The sequence below is a fragment of the Struthio camelus genome, chromosome 9, assembly GCF_040807025.1.
Source record: "Struthio camelus isolate bStrCam1 chromosome 9, bStrCam1.hap1, whole genome shotgun sequence".
NCBI classification, from domain to species: domain Eukaryota; kingdom Metazoa; phylum Chordata; class Aves; order Struthioniformes; family Struthionidae; genus Struthio; species Struthio camelus.
Window position 1 is genome coordinate 15831746 of NC_090950.1, and position 22778 is coordinate 15854523.

The following is a 22778-nucleotide window of genomic DNA, read 5'->3' on the forward strand; positions in this document are numbered from 1 at the left end:
CACTTTTACAAGTTTCTTTAGGCAGAATGGGTTGACTCTGTCCCAGCCTCCTGCTTCTCTTCCGTGTAACTGAATGTTAGTTCCCCAAATTCAAAAGAAATCTGTAAAGAAGGAGAAAGTACTCCTCCTCCTGCTCTATTTGTGGCAGTGTGCGTTTGAGAAGGTCGAAAGGGAAAGCTCTGTGGATGCTGGGTATCTGCATGCCTGTGAGGGTTTGGTGGCTTGGCGCGGTATCAAGGACGCGGAGGGCCTGTCACTGTAATACTTACAGTACCCGTGTTTGCCAGCTAACAACCACCATCTTTCTTCGCTTGCTGCTCCCTCTCACCTTCATGTGTGCCAGTGATAGGAGCATCAGCACTCTGGTCCTGTTCAGTCTTGGAGGACCACATCACACCTATTTCCTTCCTAACCCGTTGGCCAGAAAAAAACCAACCAGACCTGGCTGCAGCTCAGCCCAAGGCCCACCTATGGCAAGCCAGTGCATATTAAGTATTAAAAAGAAACTTACTGTGCATTTGAAGTCTTTGTCCCTCTTCTTCCTTCCCTTCTCGCTTTCACTCTGTTTCCTCTGTTGTAATCTTGTGCGTGTTTTCCCGCTATGCAGCAACTGTTGTTTCCCAATGCACGTTTCAGCGTGTGGTACTGAAGAGCGAACTCGCCTATGAGAAGTAGATGTCCTGCAGCGTAATGCAGGCTTCTCCTTAGGAAGGTGAGCGTTTATGGATGGAAACATCTTAGCCTATATAGGGTCTTGTTTTTTCCTCTTCAGTTTGTTATTTCTGCATTTTTCTATTTTAGTGCACCAATCCCCAATACTCTTTTCTTTCAATACATAGCTTTAGCAGCAGGGAAGGCAGTGTGGTCATCTTCCTGACTGATGCTACAGGACAGCCAGGGAGAGCAAAAATGACCCCACATGAGGAAGTGAGAATTATATGAATAGAGAGAGAGAGAGCGGGAAAAAAAAGCCTTAGTGGACAAGAAGTCTTGCACAAAATTGTATTAAACTAAAAATGATTGCAGAAGTTTAGTCCAAAGTATCTGGAAAATCAGATGAAGGCTGTTCGCAGTCTCACACTATTAATTTTACCTTCATTTTTAGGGGTAGGTTGTTACTGGGAATACAGGCCTATGTAGAGGAGGAAGAAATCTCTTCTAGCACTAGGCAGGTACTCCATGTCTTAGGACAAGGTGGGGAGAAACCAGTTGCAGTCTTATATACATCCTGTCTGGAGTAAGTGAGAAAGGAGGTTTGGAATTGAGAAGAGTTAAAAGCAAATTGCTACTACCTGGGAGTAAAGTGATAATTTTCTTGTGGGATGCATCTGGAACGGGACAACTTTGCTCACCGTTTATTTGAGCTGTGCCCTTATGTACAGAAGACTTTGCTCTTGCAGGAAAAAAATTCTTTATATTCTATATAATGCTGGATTGTTGATCCTGTTTTTTTTTTCCTCCAGATGAATTCTTGAACTATTTTTGTTTTTTTCCTCTCGTTTTTCTTCTCCACTAGCCTTTAGTAGCTTGTGACAGCTTGGAATGGTAAAGTACTGTAAGCTGTAAAAACAAGGAAGCTGAAAGAGATTCACCCGCATGTGCACTCTTTCAAATACCATGCATTTTACTTTGCATATTACTTGTTTAAATTATTGAGATGCAAATGCAAGCGGATACCTCTAAGCACTCAAATGATCTCTTCTTCATTTTAATTGTTCCAATATTAACATTTCTTAGCATTGATTTTAGAGAACAGTATGTTATTCTTAAGTGTCAAAACTTGATTCAAAGATACTCGTTTAAATGAAAGGACCCTTACGGAGTCCAGCTGGCTTTGGGGGAGGCTCCTACTGTTTCCTTCAGAACAAGAATAAAATTTGAATCTCAAAATCCATTTTGTCTTTTTTGATTCAGTCCAACTCTATTGTGGCGGGTTGCTGTTGTCTAAGACCACTGAGTTAAGTGGCATTCAGAATGACAGCAAAAAACAACACAACCTTTTAATTTCTTTACGGATATTTCCTCACTCTTGTTTTTCCCCTGTGAAATAAACAGGCAGAGAGATGTTATTGCCAGAAGAGTGAGTAGCTTTGTGTTAATGCCTGAGAGCAAATGTCGAACTATAGAAATGTCACAGTCATGCATGCTTTCGAAGTATATAAACAGACAGGTGATTATTTTCAGTATCTTTTCTTTAAAAACTTTATCAAAATCCAGTATACAATCTTGTACTGGGCATAAATACTGCGCTACATGACGATTTCTTCTTTTAACTTTAGCAGCACAGCTTTGTAACATTAGGCAGTGAAGGGCACAGTCATGAAGAAAAGTTGAGGAGGATAATTCCTCCCTCCCTAAAAAGAATATATTTCAGAAATAGCCATACTAAAGAAATGCTCAGAGCTGTGAGTCACAGCCCTGGCGGGCAGAACCATCATCCTCTCCAAGGATATGGGCATACATTTTCAGGATTAGTAAAATGTAGAAATATTTTTTAGAATGAAAATGTATTTTAGGATAATGGCAGGGCTGTAGTCTCTGAAATTTGAGTTCAAAAGAAAGACTACAACTTGACTAGAAGCAAGATTGACACTTAAGAGTAATTTTGTCTTAATTTTAAGAATCTTTTGAAAATCACTTAAAATATTTTGTTGAAATGCAAAAACCTTTGAAACTAGACTTTCTAGAATAAACCATCAGGGGCCCAGATTCAAGGTTTCTAGCATACAGGTAACCTTGGAGAGGCAATGGTAAAGACGACCTTTGGTTTTGCTTCTTGTGAATTCTATAGTCCTTTCAATTTGCATATACTGTTGTCTGACTCTTTCGTATTGATTTTTTTGTTTCTTTTCTGCCTCTTTCTCTTGTTTGCTAGCTCTGCCCTTGTTCTCCCTTTATTTCTTTTTAAACTCACCTCTGCCCTGTTCTTGCCATTCCTGTCCACGTTTTTTGTGTGTGCTCTCTCTCTCTCTTTTTTTCAGAGCACAACTTTTCTTTCCCTTGTTCATCTCTTCCTTCTGACTTACTGTTCTATGTTTCTGAGATCTAGCACAACCATAGGCTCTTCTTTCTGAAGAAGTGGGACTGGTCGTAGCTAAAGCCATTTACAGTGGTACTCAGCATTAATTTTTAAACATATTTCCCCCATTATACTCCATTCACATGATATTTCTAAGTATCCTTGAAGAATTATTCTAGGGAAAAATTTTAACTCTAAGTGCTTTTTGGTCCTTAAAACTGCTCTGGTAGATAAATTAGGGCAATGCATTCATGTTTAACTGAAAAGATGTTTTTTCTATCACAAATATTTTTGAAGGATAACTTCACTTGAACTCTCCTAGGAAGCTGTATTCCCAAAGAACTACATCTTATCAGCAGAAATATTATTTCACCCTAGTTTGCTGCAGCTCACATCAGAAAAATATAGATGTAGCCAGAACGTTACTCTCCACTCAATAGCGCGGGATAACGGAACAATAGACATGCTATGGAATAATGGAGGCTGTTGGTAGGGCTTTACCTACTGAGTTCCTAAGCCAGGATGCATGGAAAATAGCAGGAGGACTTCTATTATATTCATTGTCTTGGTCTGTTAGAGGCTTAGGGCATAATTGTCATTGTGGGCTATCGTCACTGCTAGCTTGTGAAGCCTTTGCCGAGTGAGGATAAAATGACAATAACTTAGACCCTGAGCATTTACCATCTCTTTGCACAGGAATTAGTGACAGCATAGATGTCAAGGAGCGAAGCAGCACGTGTTGTACCGGGGCTTTGGGAGGCAGGCATTGAGGATGCAAGATGTGACAGTGCTGCCTCAGTAGGAACATGAATAGAAGTCCAAAGGTTCAAGACTCCGTGGAAAATGAAGTGTGAGCTCCAGGGAAGTCCTGGGAGCTATGTCTTCACACTGGGAGCATCTTTCCCTGGCCGTTTGTAGGGGTGTGGGTAAACCAGTATTGTCTTATTTTATGCTTTCCCTTGGGTAGCTGATGCTCTGAGACATGCAAGCAGGCAGCAGTCTTTGGCTCGAGGAGTGTGGAGCTGCTGAGTGCCTGCCAAGGAGGTTTGGGAAGGGCCTTGCCCTCCAGCCTGCCTGTCCTCTGCCCAGTCAGCCATTCTGCAGCCTTCCGCCTCTGTATCTGAGTAATAAGTGGCTTAATTTTATCCTGGAATTCAAACAGGTTAATTTATTTAAACACATCAACCATATATTGCCATGAGGCAGCAGTTCTTATCTTGGATGGCTCTCCACAGCCTCACTCAGGAAGGTCCTACTGTGTTCTCCTGCTTCTGCAAAACTCCTGTTTCTTTGTTTCATGATTTCTTCTCCTTACAAAGGCTGTATTTTAATTTAATGTGTTCAGGTTTTGATTTTAAAAGTATAATCATGTTTGGATTCTTAAATATTTTTGAAGATGTCAGTTGTAATGACATCATGCTGTCTATGGCTTATACCAGAAAAGGATACTTGTGGTCAAATCCATACCATATTCTGAACAGCCAGGCACTCTCAGCTTTGGTTGTATTTTTATCCAAGTTAGAGACTCTCTGCAAAATAAGCAAATGTATAAAATGGAAAATGTTTTTAGAACATAAACAAAACAGAGTTCTAATATAAAAAATACATGTCAAACCAAATTACAATTAACTGCTTTTTTTTTTTTTAATTTAAAAAGCCTATTTGGCCCAGGAATTTCATCTCTGTGGATCAGTTCATGAACAGATTGGCTCATACGGTGCATTTCTCATTGCTATATACTCATTGGAAGGGTTCAGCATTTACTTTTATTAATTATTCCAATTTTATTAAGCAGCTGCAAAGCACTATATTCTGAGATCAATAAAATGATATTTCAAGTTAATTGCCGTTGTGGGATTACTTCAGTTTACTCTTTCCAGCTCAGATTCTATTTGTGTATGGCTAACAAAATGTCATTCCCAAAGGGGTCATGATATTCTAATTATGACACAACTTTGCTTTCTGTGCTTCTTTCCAGCGTGAGAGGAATACAGCAACTTTGGGAAACAGGGATAGTCCTAAGTACCAACATGTGCTGGCTCAAAACACTGCCCTACATTTTGCAAAAATATCTGCGCAGGTATATGGGTCGTCATTTTTCTCTGTCATAATTTGGAATAGACATTAGTAACAGTCTTCTGTACAAAGACAGCTAGTTTGGTTATGCTCTGGGCATTATATCAATACGAGCAGAAGAATTAGTGTCAGGATGGAACTGGGGATGGGAATGCCAGTTCCCTAAAGGATATTCCATTATTGTCCTGCTGCTGCTTTGCTGCAAGTTAGACTCCTTTTTAATGGGAATGTTTTTCTGTATGCAGTTTCAAGGCAATTCATCTACTCATTTTTATGTTTTAATCTAATAATACATTGCAAATTCCATCTCTTATTGTACCTCAGCATGCATGCAAATTGAGTGACAGTAATAATGTTAATGGTCTGATTCTAAAAACTGTAAGGGCTAGTTCCAGTACAAATTGAGTGTTTTAGGGCCACGCCTAGTAACTACGGGAGCGGGGAGAAGATGGTGCTAATCCCTAACAGAGCAGCAGCAAACTCTTCTAAGCCATTGATATCTAACAGTGTGTACTGGCAGGATAGATACAGATTGGGGAAGGTGTTCAAACATTTGAGCAATAAGTGTGATGTTAGGTAAAATCTACGTTAGGTCTATATATGTGAACTCATTTAAGAAGGGATGAACCAAATGGAAAGCAAAGAGAAAACACTGAAATAAGGAGGAGGGCGAGGACTAAGGTGGACAGTGATAGAGATGAGAAAGAGGAGGAGAAGCATGGAAGACGACATCATGATGGAGGAGGCTGCAGCTGCTCTGGGTGGGTGGATGCTTGGGCCAGTTTCAGCTGTGTTTGACGAGTGCCAAACCACCTTCCTTCTCTGTACGACCTCTGCGTTGTCTAGGCTGCTTTTGTGTTAGTGGGAACGTGTAGCTCTCTGTCGTGCAGCTCCTGCAGAAGTGGTACAGCTAAGAGATGGCAGCAAATGTCACGGTGAATGCTCCTGGCCTCTTGCAGAGCCTTGGGTCTCATTATTTTAAAAAGTAACTCCTCACTTTCCCTCCAGTGCAGAGAAGTAGGAGTAGGGGAGATGATCCATCACCTCTTCTGGACAACACGTTTTGCTCTGTGAAGTGAGAATGCCAATGCTTCTCATTCTGTATTTGCAAATTACCTATATGGAAATTCACCACCCAGCTGACACATGAAGCCGGTGGGGAGAGATTTAAATATTTTCCTCTTTATTACTCACAAGGGTATAGGGATAGTTAAATAAACTCATTTTATTTAATGAACATTAGTTTAACTGAGATGATGCTGGTAGGTGCTTAGCAGGCTACTTAGTTTTCTTCTGAGATTAACACTATATCTACAACATTCTTGCAAAGCGCTTGTAGAAAATTCTTTCTTACATGGTCTTGATGGAGATTAATCTAGCAGAATTTCTGAGATACAAAAACTGTCTGGTCTGAATAAAAGATTTCAGCTATCTTTGTTTATGGGAAATTAGTTAAAAAAAACCCACTGCCATGCAAGCTTTTGACTTAAATAAATCAACTTTGCAGCTCAGCTTGGTGATTATTTATCCTGTGTTCTGCTCACCAGAGTTAGCTTTTTGTGTTTACACTCTGAATGTGTATGCAGCAAACTGACTGCTTTTGTTTATTTCTGTGTATTATTTATGGTTTTTCAGAACTGAGTTACGAAAGTCCATCAATTAATGAGTGGAAATGAATGACTTAGGTTATTATATCCTCTGTTTATGCATAATGATTTGATGATAAACATGTTCAAGGCAAGGCAAGACAGGCCTAACACACAGAAATTCAGATGCTTTTGATGGATGAGATCATGGCATGGTGAAGTCCAGATGGTGATTATAAATTAAAAAACTATAACTCTGCTAAGGAAGGAGCCCAGTTCTTGCAACTGGAGTTGTAATCTCCCGGCTAGCTGACTACCTAAGTCACTGCTAGGCTCAGTCCAGAATAAAGCAATGAGCATAATCAGAAGGTCAGAAACAACTACGCACAAGGAACTCGTAAATAACAACTCCAGTTCCTTCCGAGAAGAGAAGACTGATTTCATGGAAGGGGAGAGGAAGGAAGGAGAGAAGAGGGAACAAGATAAAGAGGTAGGAAGGGAAAAGGGCTATGCAGCCACGTAGCTGCTGTTGCCTTCTGCCACCCCATACTTCTCATGGGGTGGGGTGAGTTTTAGGACTTTTTCTATCTCTAACTATCCACGTCTGGTTGCAGATACAGACTGAGAGGCACCCTTACCAAAGCACCCTATATCCTGGGAGTTACCACTGTCACCCAGTAGACTGGGATTCAGACCTTCTCAGCAGATGTTGTGGCTTCCCCATTCTGGCTGAGTGCTCTAGGAGGAGGAGCCTAGAGGCCTGGTTTCTGCTAAGTCTGCTGGCTTTTGTGCATCCTATTCTTAAGTGGCTTCAGTCCTTATTTCTGGTACAAATCCCCCTGAAGCCATGGTTTAAAGTTTGCCAGGGTCAGACCTTTAAATGGCCATGGAAAACATTGGCCCTTTATGTTATTTGTCCAGGTTCTTTGTGAAGCTTATGAATATGCGTTCTGAGGACTCAAAACAGGCTATGATTTGGTAAGACTTATGAAAAAGCATGCAGGTATTCTGATGTTCAAACCATTATGTTTGGTAATTCACCTATTGTTTTTTCCCCAGGCATGTCTTGTCAGGGGGAGGAGACAGAATTTTAGGCAGTTTGGTGGCCTAAGTTGTGTGCCTTGCTCAAGTAGGCTTAATCTCTGCCTTTGAATGGCCTTTAAAATTAAGTTCTGAGGTGCAACAGCATTGCCTATGTATCATGTACATCTATAGCTACTCCAAGCTTTAATTCAGAGCATAGGGAGTTAAATTCACTTTTCTTCCCCCTCACTTTGGATTGATGGATATGGTGTGGGGGACATCTTATAAGGAAGAGAGGAAACGGGACTTGTTCTTTCCAGGGTGCTTAGCTGCTGAAGAATGAGGTGAATAAATAGCTGCTGAACCTACAGCCACAGATCTGCTAGTCCCAAACTTGTACTTCTGCTGCTGCATCTCCATCTGCAGTGGTATCACTGCAGCTCTGCTCAAGTCAATGCCTTGGCTCACAGCAGCTCGAGCACGTGCTCTCCGAATCCTACTGCCTGCTCTTACGACCCCACTACGCCCATCATTTCTAGTGCAGGCAAGGCCTCCTACAAGTGTACAGTGGAGCTGTCCAATATGTTTTATTATGGAGGAGCAGGAGGAGTCAGTAGGTGTCATCTTTGAGGGAAAAAATAAAAAAATGAAACTCTAGAAAACTGTGATTAAAAGCTTCATTTTGTAGTTCCTTCTCCTGCAAATCTACCTGTGTGACAGGGCTGAATGAACTACAAGAGATTCAGTCACTAAAAAAGTCAGGAGGCATCTAATTTGGAAAATCTAATTTTCATGAAAGAAAAGAGAAAAGTTAAGGAAATAATCTGAAATAAGCAGAACAATAATGACAGGTACTGAGTTAAAATGAAGAGAACTAGATAGAACACAGTAGAGGTCTGATTTAGTAAAGGATTGAGATGTCAAATACAAAAATGTCAGCGAAATGAAAATAGAAGACCACAGGGAAAAAAAATCAGATCAACAAAACTATCTTCCAAAGTAAGGTTTACTACTATGCAGAATGCTGACTTAGACAGGACAGGGCATGAAATGTGTTATATTTATTTACACCTACTGTATTGTATTGCTGAGTTTTGTCAACTGAGCTAGGTGTTAATTCACAGGACACAGTTGGGATAATGGCGCATTATTGTTATTCACAAACACCATTTTTTTCATTTTTAATAAAACAAGAAGAAAATTAGAAGCCTGCTGACTGCTGAAGAAGACAGGTTTTCACAAGACATACACATTCAGTAAATTTATGCTGTGAAAATAATTCTGCATTCTCTGATGTTTAATAATTCATGAGTGTTGTAAACTGGAAAATTTCTGAAGTTATACCATCTTGAATGCAATCAAAAATAGATTAAGGTTAAGATTAAGGGTCTGGGCCCTGGCCTTGGTCAGATTTTGGGCAGAAACTTGCAGGAATTCTTACCTGGATGCTTAGGAGAACGATATTAGTGTATAGTACTTTGCCTTCGGACTCAGAATAAACCCATGTCTTGGCCTGATAAACCATAGGAGCGGTATGCTAACACTTTACTGGAAAGTAAAGTTATGGTCAGGTATGAACGATACAGATTCTTTTTCATTTTTTTCACAGCAGCGCTGGGACAGTTGGGCGCGTGAATTCCCTTCCGTTTCAGTCACAGCTGAGACCCTGAGCGCCTGCAGCTGTGGGAAGGTCTTGACCGTAAACTTTAGCAGCTCAATATGTACGAGAAATCAGAATTCTGCCTGATGTTATTGTTCATGTATTTTCAGGTGAATTGTTCATGTCTTGCCGTAACTTATTTCCTACATGTATCTCACTGTCGGGTGATTTCACTAGCGGTTTCAGCTGTGCGATCTGAAAGAGGAGGGGACGGTATTACCTGGAAACAGGGACACAGTTGGCATTGGCCAATTTTTTTGCTTTGGCAACTTATCTAATGTAGCATTGATTTTTCTCTAGTCCTACTTCTGTTCCACCTACCATGCTAGAGAACATGTTATGTCTCTGTGTATTGACTGTCTTATAGATTTCTGCTGTTGTTGCAGACAGTGCTGCGTTTGAAACAATTTCATACATAAATGACAAAAAAAAAAAGCAGGGTGACAGATAACAACTGCAGCTTGTTAAACAGCCTCCTTTAGTTTAAAGTTTTCTACTTCACTAGATGCTCAGGTTGTCATGTGGAAAATGAACCATATTTCCAGGAACCTGACCTACTAGAAATTAGAATTTGAACATTACAGATTTTCCTTGTTTAGCCTCGGGAATTAAACTTTGTTCTTGAAATGTCTTATTTCCATAAATGCAACATTTGGAAGATGATAAATGTTTGGATTTATCAAGGCACTACTTCCATTATTTTGTGTATTTGACCTCTCAAGATAACCTAGCATTTATTTACAATAACTTTCAAAATTACATTTTTAGTTATAGAATTTTCATGAGTACATGGACATCAAAATATATATATATATATCTCCTCTCCCTGCCCCTTCTACAATAAGCAGTTACTTGCTTTGCAGCTCCCATTGTTTTAACTTGCCTGTTTTCAAAATTTTCAGGTATAACGCTATTTTTTTACAAACATGATTTGCCATCAATTGAACGGCTTTTAATTCAGCATGTATATCTGAAATTGTAACATACCTGGTTTGCAGCTTCTGCTTTCAGATCTTCATCTGGATCTACACCAACTCTGTTTAAAAAAAAAAAAAAAAGAAAGACAGGCGGTAATGGTCTGCTATGTGTTAGAGAGCTTTGTGGGTAGAAATGTTTCTCCTGTGCCACTCATTTCCCGCCAGGCAAGAAATGCAGTGAAAAGCTGGCAAAACATTAAGATCACTTTCTTAATCAAGAAAGTGGTTCTTAATAAGTAGGTAGGAAACACAAGATTCTCTTTAACGGCTATTCGTAATACCTGAGATTAGAGTCTCCTCCCCGGCTCTGATCCGTATCCGGTAAAAAAGCAATCAACCCATTAGTCTATGAAATCCTGCAATTCCTGGCAGAAGGAGGAACTGGAGTTTGGGGGGTTTGTAGAGGACAAGGCTGCTGGACTGTGGAGTTTCTGGGTTGCGTGGCGCTGAGGATGACTTTTAGCACTCTGAAAGGGCTTTACTTGGCAAACAGGGTATGGGAGCAAACCAGAGGGGAGAGGAGATTGCAGCAGGTGATATGCAAGGGAGTGGAAACTTGGACAACATCTTATTAATGTGGACAGGAAAAAATAATTGGCTGTGAAAAGTGACATGGTGGAAGAATTGACATATGTTGAATATGGCCCTCTGGAACTAAAAAGCAAAGCAACTGAGAGATGCTGAGCTGACTGACGGAGGCAGGCTTGTGCTGAGGGCCACACCAAGACGGGACAGAGAGCAATGCTGGATGACGGATAACAAACTTTGTCACTGGGCTCTGAAGTTCACAGGGTGACCAACAGCCCCCGAATGCCTCACAAGCTGTCCAAATAGTGTCAGGACCACTGTGCTAATGCAGAACTTACTGATGCAAAGAAAATGTATTATTTCACCAGATGTTCATTTAAGGCCACGTTTCTGTTTTCCTAATGTTCTTCCTTTTTGAGTTTGTTTTTGCTTTCAGTAGTAACACAGCAAAATATATTTTAAAACCATTTATTATTAACAATTACCTGGCTCAGCAGTCTTTGCTGTAGCTGTCAAGCATATGCTCTTATGTAGCCAGAGACAAGGACAGGAGCTGTATGCAAACTAGATGCTTTTTATATGTAAATCCCGAGTGGAGGAGAGAATAGAGGTTTGTTTCTATCACAGCTCTTGAGCTTCAACAAATCTGAGTCCTCCAGGCATAAATATTTCTTTTGATTAAAAGTAATGATCCCAGTGCTGAATCAACAAGGAGACAGAATAAATAGCTGTTTTTTTTTTTTTTTGTCCAGCTGGGTTTTTTTTTTTTGTCCTATTGTCCTTTAAGTTGCTAGGAGAAGAAGCTTCAGCGGGTACTAACCTATTCGTCAGCTTGGAGTAAGTCAAGTTAGATATTTTCCATTTCATTAAAATGGGAACGTTTGCACAGCGAAAAAAAGGAAGCATACGTAGAGGTTTAACCATCTGCCTGACTCTGGATTTGTTGCTGTCGTGTATAGCACAGCGGTGTCCCGAGGCGGCGTCTGCGCTGGGCTTGGGGAAGCGAGCAACGCGAGCCAGGCCCTGGGCTGCAGAGCCCAAGCAGGCTGTGAAGGGGGAAACGACGGCTCAGCTCGACGTGCGACTGGCCCAGGCTCGTGAAACAGGTCAGGATCAGAAGAATCCTGGTCTCCTAAACACAATTACATGCCCTATTTATTAATAAGACTAGGCTGATTCACTAGACATGTTCACCCCCAAGACTATCTAGAAAGCCAGTACAGCAAAACTCCAGCAGTACAGTAGTTAAGGGTCCTCCTAGTTCTGGAAATAAAAAATACAAAGGATTTACGCATGATAGGTGTAGCTGCAAGGCTACGACGCAAACTTCCCTACACTCTCTTCTTCTTAATGAGCTTGACCTGACTGCCAGGAATCGGTCTCCTGGGAGAGAAGTAATTCAGCCCCCATGCCGTTCTGGACTCGCTGGAGCTGAGAAGCTGCCAGTCCTGACGGGTCGTGCGCGCGGGAGTTGTGACGCGCTTATTACAGAATGAGCAAAGACAACGGAAAAGCATTGCACCTGGGACTGAAGGAACTATAACAGCAAACGGGAAAAAGGCTGGGTGATGTGACCGATAGAAACCAGAGCTCCTGGCTGCGGTATCGTTTTGGTAACAGTGGTATAATTTCTACCTAATCAGGGACAACAGCAATCTAAAGGCATAGAAAAAATCTGGATTTAGAGAGTTTTGCAGAATTTGTTTATTCCTGTGGTCTGCTTAAGCTTCTCTGCGTGTATAATTTCTAATCCTTACGGTCATAGGGAAAGCCAGCTGTGCTGCTTTGTTTATTCTGTAGAAAATAGATTATTATAATATGGCACATATGAAGATATTCACTCTAAATCTTAACAGGAGTATTGCATTTAAAGCCAGAAAAAAAAGCAATAAATACCTGATGAAATCACACTTGGATTTTGCACGTATGAAAAAGGAAAGCACGCTTATGTGCCATAGGAACACCACAGTGCCACAGCTGATGCTTTCCTCTGGTCTGTTCTCTGCTCTAGTTTAAAACACAAGGTCAGATGCCACTGTCCTTTTTTCTCATGTAACAGTATCTCACTTGCAAAGTAGCAGGTATAGCACAATCTTCTCTGTTGGTTTAAAGTCCTTTGGGGAAAGACTAGATGGTTCTTTGCATTCTAGGGGAGAGTTTTGTAATGCATTAAAATAGCAATATATTTTGGTAATAATCTGAATGTTAGCAATTTTATTAAGTATGCACTAAGCAGACTCAATTCAATCACTTCTGAAATTGGGGCTAATTATTTTGTATTCAAACATAGGCTTTGGAGCCTAACATGGGGCACCTACCATTGAAAATCGTGGTCTGCCATAATTAACTCTGATGTACTAGATATGAACTAGAATGCTATTTTTAAATTGCAAATTTTGAAAAAACGAAGCATAACAAATTACATGAGACAGTCGAGACAACTGAAATTAAGCACAGACATGCAATTCAGGCTTACATCCTTGGCTTCCTCAAAAGTCCTGCAATATCTAGTGCTATTGCCACTACAATCTGCAGACTTAAAACTCTTATTGATTACTGTGAAGGCCTCTAAGAAATATGCTATTGTCAATAATGGTATAAAAATCTTTCTCCTTTTAGTATTCTGTTTTTGCCTTTTTGCCTTTGTGAGAAGATCCAATGAGTGGTCAGAAAAATATTTTCTAAATTGAGTATTTTTTCTTCCATATCTTTCATTGCTGTCCATTTTGTTCCTTTTCGTCTGTTATCTTATTTTACTCTTCTTTTTGCATTCTCCCTTTTCCATCTTTCTGTCCCACTTTCCTAGTTCCTATCTATTCCTTCTTCCTTTATTCTTGGCTGTTCTGTGGCTATTGTATGTTTTTATTTCTGCTTTTCTGTTTCTGTAGCTTTTCATTTTATACATCAAAGATTTCGGATGACCTTTTAACCAACCTATTCATTTGGAATGAATATAGACTAGATGGCTTTTTCTTTGTTACAGAACAGCGGCTAAGAAAAATCTTGCTTTTCTCATTAAAACATTGGAACCACTGTGATCTTTATCAGTTTTCATTTTTAGTGAAAATACTGGCAAAACTGAGCTTTTGTATAAGAATCATTGTTTACTGGGGCCTGTTTCTTTAAGAGACAGAGAAGCAAAAATATAATGTGTTTTTTTCTCCCCTCAAAATACTTATGAGAAAAGGAAGTCACAGGGGGAGTCTCTTCCTCCCATCCTTCTCTGTTCAGACTTGGACTTGTCCTCTCGCCCCAGAACTGGCTGAGATTACTTTGGCAACAGGGTAAATTGATTTACTCTTATGTTTTGAGAATGTGAAATATGACGCTTTACTGAGTGGATTTTTCATCATCAGCTTATTCTCAGGTAGCTTTAGATCAGCTGAGAGGCAGCAGGGCTGGCTGAAGGCAGCTGTAGGGCAATGCAAGTTTTCTTTCCCCAACCAAAAACTTCTTTCTGCTGGTGTCTGTCTCTCCTCATACTTGTTAAACCTTTTCTGGTTTTGACCTATAATATTCACAAATAATGTGGTGATTTGTTTAACAAGTAAGTGCCTTTTGGATTCAGATAGCAGTTAGGCTTATTTCAGTTGCTGCCAATCACAGTGAAACTCCAGTTCTTTCTACTACGTGAATTGGACTCTCCAAAGTTAGAATGAGGTGAAACTGGATTTTTATTTTAATTTTCAAATATCTATGGTATACTTTTTTATTTTTGTGTTCATGTTCTTTTTCAAATTTACTAAAGTATTTTAAAGACATTTTGGCTGAAATGTACACATTCTAAGGAAGAATTAGATTTTTATTAAAATCAGCTTTTTTCCATAAAGACAAACGCAATGAAGACTTTTTAATCAGCTCTACATAGCAGTGCAGTTCATCTACTGTAGGTATGTAGATAAGCTTTAACAATGTCATAGATTCAAATGCCCCAGATATTTACTGTGAGTTTGGATTTGTAACTCTCTGATATCTGAAAGCTGTTCTTTGTCGTTGTTGTAGTTTTTTTTTTAATCGTAGCTGAATCAAAACCTGGATTCAGTCACTGGTCCAAGCTGCTGTATGCAAAATCTGGAACTGAGACCTGTGCCTTCAGCCAGTCTCTAGCAATTAGGCCTTACTGTTGCTAGGAGCTGTGCATTAGTCTGCAAAAGTACCCTTTACAGTTGACGGTATTTAATTCCCTGTGTGCTATCAAGTGCATCATTTTTTTTAGCAACAGTCAGAATGCATTTGATAATAAAAGGAAGAATTTGTCACTGAATACAAAGCAGTCGATAACATCTTTTTTATGTGGTTTGAAATGAAAATGGATGGAAAGATAAATCCTAAATTGTCAGGGAAAATAAAGTAAGAAATACAAAACCAATCCATAGGAATACTGAGTAGTAAATCACTTTTCAGACAATGAGAAATTTTCATTCCCTCACTTCAAATTACCACAAAGTCAACAGTGTAGGATAAGATCTCTTCTTTCTTCTGCGAAGCCACATAAAAACCTAGACACGTATATTTGTGATGATTTAGCCGTGTCAGGTAGCTTTTGGTGCCTATATCTACATGGGATTCTCAGCCCTCCCCTGCTAATCAGAATTTAGGTACCATGAAATCTCTGTTTAGAGACATTTCTCTGAAATCTGAATTCTAAATACCAAAAATTCTGCTTCTGGGCCTTCTCAGCTTTCCGCATTCGCAGAGCGAAGCAGTCCAGTGCCCAGGTCGTGCAAGCTGAATCTTGTTTGTGCTCACCTACCTCACCTCTCGCTCCCCTCGAAAGAGCCGTAAAGACTGGCTCAAGAACGATGTGGACAGTGGCGCTTTCCCTTGTCCTGCTGAGGTTGTCCTGTTTTACCAAATGTCTTTTAACTTCAAGCATTGGTGAAACCCCAAGAAACATTCTTTATATGTGTATTATTTGATGCAGCTCATGATACAATGAACAAAACATCAGACATGGGAAGATTTCCAAAAGAAATGTCTCCTAATGCGAGTAATAGATTCTTCTCTGGTCTATCAAAGTGTATGATGCTGAACGTGTAGCTGACGGCATGTGATGTTACAGAGCTATCACATAACGGTCAGAATTAGACATCCCTCCTTTACTCCTTTTCTGGCTTAATGGGGAAACGAAGGCAATTCAAGAGGGGAGGCATTTGTAATACGTAGGTCAACAAAGATCCTTTTCAAACTCCAACTGTTGAAATGGTGGTTAAAGCAACAGAATCGCAGAAAAGAGAGCTAGAAGGTATCCTGGGAAGTCAGAAGCCTCATTCACCTGACCACCCAACCACGGGCAATCGTGCTGTTTCTGGCAGATGTTTCTCTAGTTTTAAAACTTTCCCATGGCGAAGGTTCTGCAACCTCCTTTAGCAAGCTGCCCCTGGGTCTTTTCGTCCTTACCGCCAGAAACCCCCCATCCCTCCTTATGTGCTTGTACAAAGTCTGGCATTACAGAGCTATGATCTGGTTTAGAGCCTTAGGAGCGCTGCTGTAAAATAATTAATAACAATATCAGCTTCTGTCCCTAACTGTCAAAGGTTTTACTGGAAGGACTAATCTTCTCAGTGTGGTAGCCTCAGCCTTCCACTAGCTGTCTCATTTCAACTGAAACAGCCTGTAAGCCTCAGCCTAGATCTCAAAAACTGCACGTACCAGGAAAGGTTTTTTGAGTAAGCGATTTATAACCCAGTTTTCAAAGATGGCCATTAAACAGCATTTGCAACAGCAGTCTTGAATATTTTTGCATGAATAAATCTGAAGCTTGTGGCTATCCATCATCAGCCTATTGTATTCAGTACAGAATTATTAACTGTGAAGACTGGAAACCCAAACAAAATCCAAAAGAGACTGTTTCACCATGCCCAATAAATCATTACAATTGAAATTAAAAAAAACTTCAGGATAAATAATGATTGCTCAGACCATTATTCTCGTCCACACGGCAGTAACAGTGATGTGTGTTCCTAAAACCTGACACCTGAAATCTGCTTTTTCATATAGATTGCTTACTCTGTGCATCAGTCCACAAGAAGCCATCAAAACCATCTGTATTTTTATAGTACAATATTTTGATTGACATAAATCTCATGGAGAATTATGGCATGAGATCTTTACAGTTCAGCTCAGGCTGATATGGTTAATAAATGGAAACACTTTGGTTTAAGTTTAAGGCAAGAATAATCACTTGTGGCTCACAGCAGAAAGTGCAAATCAGTTTAATTTCATGCTGAGAAGGATCAAAGTAAATTACCAGGTAAACGATGCTTCCTAAATGGTTATGACAGCTGTTTGTCATGTGGCTAATGCTGTCTGTCTTATATACACAAAATACTAAAATAGAACCAAGAGGGTGATTTTGAACCTGTAGGAGCATGTAAATGAGAGAAAGTTTGCTACACTTTGAATTTTGAACTTTTAATTCGTAAAACTGGAAACATAATTTGTTTGGAAATCTACTGCAAAACATTAGTTTTACAGCCAAAGTTCATGGCATATTTTTGGTGGACCTGTGGAGAGGTATCTGGTTGCAGAATTGGCAGTTGAACTAAATTAATAGACAGCTGCAACTGTATGAATGCTTTCCAAGTGAACAAAGGCTGCAGCACAGGAAGATACCGTGTAACTGCCAATGAACAGAAGGCTGAATAGGGAACTGCAGTGCTCTATAAGAGGGCCACGAGTTTTCTAGGTCCAATTTTAAGTATCAGAAAGAAATTTGGATAATACCACTGCATAAAATTTTACAAATCTTTTTCCCATAGCTGGGCAGCTGTGTGTGGATTAACCCCCCCCCCCCAAAAAAAAAAAAAAAAAAAGGTTTACATTCACATTTATATCATGCACGTGTGCAAATAGTAGCCAGAATGATGAACTGCATCTTTAGCTATCTGGAGCTCATTCATTATTCTGTTCCTTCTATTCTACCTTGATATCAGCAGAAGCACTAAAAATATGTATCATCAAAGTGGTATCACTTTGAAGTAACATGAGGTACGTCTGTATGACAAAATGCAATATGAGATGTGGTACAATCAGGAGAGCATGGCCCTCCATCCGGCTCATGGTTTCTGAGGAGTGGTGATCTCTGTCCCTGTAATGCTTCTGGCACACAAAGCAGGTTACGAATGTCACTGTCATATGTGGCCATACTCCTAGTGTGGAATCAGGCCTCTTGCCTAGAAATATGAACCGAAGCAGATGAAAACAAGCATCATTTTAACTTCTTTTATGGAATTTTCTGAAATCATCGTCTGATGTAGTATTGTTGCATATGAATAAAATTGGAACAAAATGAGCCTGAAGGTTGACAGCAACCAGAGCAATGAGACCTTAGTTCTATGTAGCGGCGGTGTAACAGCGAGGGCTCATTTTCAGGTTTAGGGGAAGGTCATTGTAATAGACTGACTCTGGAATAAGGGGTGTTTGGTACATTGTGCATTGTATTGCCACAAACAGGCTCCTTGTTGCACCACGTGTTCTCAGATCTAGCTGGCACAGGAAATGCAAGTTATGTGTTTATCCCCACAGAGGCAGTATGGCAATTGCATGAATTACATTGAATTTCAGGTCAAATTGGAAAAAGTAGCAGCTACTGGCTCTGCCAAACCCACTCTGCACCCTTGCTATGTAATGGCATACTACTTACAGCGAAGTAAGCAGATCTTTGCAATTAGTAAATATACTATGTTTTACAAGATACCGTAAGCCCAACCGCGCTTAAGTTGGATTTAAATCTTCAAGGTTTAAAGGGAGTTTATGAAAGGATCGTTCCTCTGCTTTGTTTGATGTTTTAATAATCTGTGAATTAGATAACACTTAGCAACATTTATACTTACTGGTCATCACCTTTGAAAGGAATAAACACGCTTCCATAGTGCTGCAAGTAATCATTTCAGGCCTTTTTCATATTCAGGCAGTGGGCTACATGTGATTCCCTTTTTGAAGCCTGTTTCTGAAAACTTTAGGGCAAAGACTTACATTTTACATTCATGCGTACCATCTTTAGGAATCAGTGCCTCTGAAACTGAGCGTGTGGGAAATTTGACTTCTGTGCTTTCTCTAGAACCTTTTTCTTGGACTGTACATGGGTACATTGATATTAAATATCTTTAATATTACGTGTGTGGTGCAGAGACGGTTAATGAAGCCTAGAAACCTTTGTCAGCAAAGTTAAGATGTTTAGAAAGATCATCCTCTCCAGACATCAGCTGATCAGCTGTCTTGCTTCTGCACAAGAGTGTGACTGAATAGTGCTAGAGAACTCAAGAACATCATTAAAACATTGACGTTCAGCAAGTAGCTCTGTCAGTGCGTGGCTGCGTTCAGAGTAGAATTTCAGATATACAGGTGTCTGTAGAGCGCTCTTGCTTCCTAATGATTAATTGATTAAATTTAATCTTCCCATTGAAAGTATCTTTTGCTCCTGTATCTTTGAGTTGTTCCCTGTGGTCAAATTTTTTTTTAATTCAGGCCTAAAGTGATGTTCAGCTAGAAGGCTGCCCCAATTAGTGTATCGGCCCCTAAGGATTTGTAATGTGGGTCCTAATTTAGCTATAACTCTGCTGACCTAAAGAGGCATGGGTAAATATAAAACAAGAGTAAAGGAGATTACAAAGAGGCTCTAGGGTTTATTTTATTTTTAGTACATTTTTAATTAGTATATTTTTATCTTTTCAAAAATCTACCCTCTCCTCACAATTTAAAAGCTATTATAGGCTAACGTTGAAACTAGAACTAATGAGCTTGATGTCTACCGCTTCCCTCTCGGATTACGGAGGATGTTTTGGCCTGCAAGTGTGAATTGAGCTCTGTTTGGGAAAGGGTCCTACCTGAAAATTCTCTTTGAATTTAGCTCTGCTAAACCCCATCTTCACTTTCCTGTGTCTCAGTAGAAGTGTTTCAAATAGAAATACAATAGATTATAATGTACTAAAGTATGAAATCTCTTACGAACACCCCAGGCCCTTCTTTATACACGTGCACTGGCATCTGTCATCTTTCCTGTTTTGTGCAATATGTAACACAAATGATTTCAGTCCCCTAATAACAACTTGCCCCCTCTGCAAGCTCTCTCCTGTTCGCTGGTTCCTTGCCCGTGACTTCTGCTGCAGCTGCTTGGGCTTTATTCTCCCTGACCAGAAGTAGCACTGCTTTAGTAGTTTGGACAGGGCTGCTTAATGTTGCAGAACGCTGCACAGCTTTGCGCACCCTGCAGATGAAAGGGGTCTGTGCTGTACTGATGTCCCCTCTGCGAAATTCTCCCTCACTTTCCAAGTCTTTGTCCACTGAGTTTTTGTTTTTCCTGTTTATATATGCTTATAGTCGTAGGCTGTTCACTGCATTGCAGTATGTGATACAGCTATCACTAGCCAGTTTGCCATTTACAGTTTTGCTTTGCCAAGTGACAATTCACTTACATGTTATAGTTTTCTACTCCTGCCTTAGGGAGAAGAAAAGCCTGTCATAAAATGGATTTTTTACTAGTCTAAGTTTGGATTAATAAAACTTATATTTTAAAGGATGCGGTAAACCCCACAACTCTTTCCCCCTTTTTTATATCCTTGTCTGGGAGACATATCTTACAGATGTGACAGTTTTTTTAGTAACCTATCCCACCGTCGGTTTGGCTAAGCCGAGTTTTCTTCCCCCATCGTTAGTATGGACTGGACTGTGCGTGCTGGGCTTGTGCGGCTGCCATTCCCCCCCCTGCAAAAAGAGCATTTTTTCTTCAGTCCTCCTTTTTCTAAATTGTCCCCGGCGGTTTTTGTGTGCGCGTGGATTGCGGTGCGAGGGGAGGCTTCCCGAGGGCTCGGCGTGGGCCCAGTCGCTCCCACTCGCGTCCGCGCCGCTGCGGCAGCGACTGCAAAAGCAGCACGGTCACCCGGCACCGAGGGCTTCGGCAGAGCCTTTCCTCCCCCCTTCCTCCATCCCCGCAGCTTTCCGCAGCTGTACAGATTTGGGGTGGTCACTTTGGTCCTCCACGTATCATTGCCCTGGCATCACTCCTCTGACTCCTCTGGATGTTTCTGCAGCAGGTTCCCTGGTGAATGGCACTTTTTAGTATCGCTGTCATTTGCTATTTTCTTGGTGAAGGAGAGTTTCAAGCAGTTCATTTATTTAAAAACCAGGAAGAACTATAGAACAAGGGGAGCATTTTACTGCCTGCTTCTACAGTGTTTGACTTCTGTGTATAAGCCCCTTGAAAAAATCTGGATTCTTGTTTTGAAGAGCAAAAACAGCAGAAAGAAAGTCAAGCACGTAGTGTCATGAGCCGACGTGGCCGCAGTGGGTTAACAGTCACTTCCCTTCTCAGTTGCATTATTTACTTAGCCAACAGGAATATGAACGCATTTAGGCAATCAGACATAGATTTATGGGCAAAGGATGGGAAAGCTTGAAAGGACTGCATTCCTCCTAAATTTTTATTTTTAATCTCAGCTACAGCAAAATATCCCTCATGAAATCTAAAACCTGCCATAACTCCACTGCAGCACTTACTAACAGCCTTCTAAAATGAAGACTCTCGTGCTTACAGTAGTATCTTTAGTCTTAAAATATGTTACAAGATTCTTAAAAATTGGGTTCATTCTAAATTGGAAAAAAACTGTTCACATTCAGTTGAGACGCAGCCACGTCTGGGAGAAATGTGGTTACAAGGTCACAACACTCAGAAATGGTACATAATGGTTAGAGACACTGAAACAGAATAACACATGAATAATAATGTAACTTGGATAATTCCCTAAAGCTGCAAGAGAAGCTCAGGTGTGAGGAAAGTACTGAAGCGTGATTGTAACTGGGATATACAGTGCACCTATAGCTTTTTCAGTAAAGTTGTATTTTCAGTTTGCTATTTAATTTTCACCTATTTTAGCTTTATGTCTTAAATGAGAGGTGGTGCTCCTAGAATAAGAGGACCACTTGATATCGTGCTGTAACACTGGTGCAGCGTTGACCTAGAAGAAATGATGCCATTTCCGAATTCGGTACCTCTTTTGGTGGTTGTGAGGTGTTTCTTGTACGTACCAACTCTGTAAACCCCAACAAAACTGACTCTTGAGATATTGCTGGAGATATTTTGAGATATTACTGATCACAGCACAGAGTGGCAAGGCTGTCCTGAGGGTGACTGTGTTATCTCCCACCCAGACTCTTAATCCTGTAGCTGTCCTGAAAAGAGAAAGCAAGGGCTCTGGGACTGTGCACGTGGATTTCCATTCCCTTAAGCCAAATGACATGATTTGAGTACCACCTGTTGGGACTGGAATCAGACTTCGTGGGTTAATGACAAGTGATCATGGTGAGAGGAGGAGCTAGCAGTGATGCCAGGTGCCTTTTTGTTTTAATGGCTGGAAACTTAAGATATTACAAAATGAGGAGGTATAGGCACAAGTGCATTCCTCTGTGGTTCTTGCAGTGGCAGGCAGTATGCAAATCACAGTATTGATCAGCATCCACATGCTTTAACAAATTCAGTATTACCATACCTCTCCCTGTGCTGGGAGGAAGTCTGCAGATCAAATATGCTGTACACAATTCTGAGACTGTATTAATAAAAAAACCAATCTGGAACATGATTAAAAATGCATTTTCAGTTAATGCAAAAAGACAGAAACACCAACGCACTGCGAGAAGTATCAGTTTTACACACAGCAAATGTCCCAATTGCTACTTTTATGAACTCTATGGAGATGAATACAGCGTTCAAAAAAAAAAAAGGAAAAAGAAAGAAAAAAGAAAAGAAAAAAGGAATTAGGCCATTTTGTTGGCATCTTTCTTAGACCACTAATGAGCTTTGCCAGCCAGGAAAAATAAGAACTGATTTTACAAAAGATCTGTATGAGGAAAACAAACTGTGCCCAGATGTATTTTGACAATTTCCTACAGATGAGGCTAGTTAATTCTTGGCT

General features: G+C 40.3%; 1 protein-coding gene and 1 long non-coding RNA gene across 12 annotated transcripts in view; one reads left to right on the forward strand and one right to left on the reverse strand.

The window, feature by feature from the left end:
• The window catches only part of LOC138068153 (uncharacterized), a 237532-nt gene that overhangs the window by 91437 nt on the left and 123317 nt on the right, over positions 1-22778 (forward strand). Inside the window, exon 1 of one of the 4 annotated variants that reach the window (XR_011142806.1) lies at positions 13834-14153. The exons of the other annotated variants lie outside the window; for them this stretch is intronic. This is a non-coding gene — a long non-coding RNA (uncharacterized lncRNA). Of the gene's footprint in view, positions 1-13833; positions 14154-22778 lie in introns of those variants that run through there. 4 annotated transcript variants of the gene reach the window in all.
• Positions 1-22778, reverse strand: part of SLC9A9 (solute carrier family 9 member A9) — a 215471-nt gene that overhangs the window by 52338 nt on the left and 140355 nt on the right. For 2 of the 8 annotated variants that reach the window (XM_009688977.2, XM_009688978.2), the window contains exons 13-14: positions 10352-10400; positions 4469-4548 (exon numbers count right to left, since the gene is read on the reverse strand). In XM_009688977.2, the coding sequence (XP_009687272.2) occupies positions 4469-4548; positions 10352-10400 (129 nt within the window). The other 6 variants (XM_068954222.1, XM_068954221.1, XM_068954224.1 and 3 more) reach the window with 6 other exon arrangements.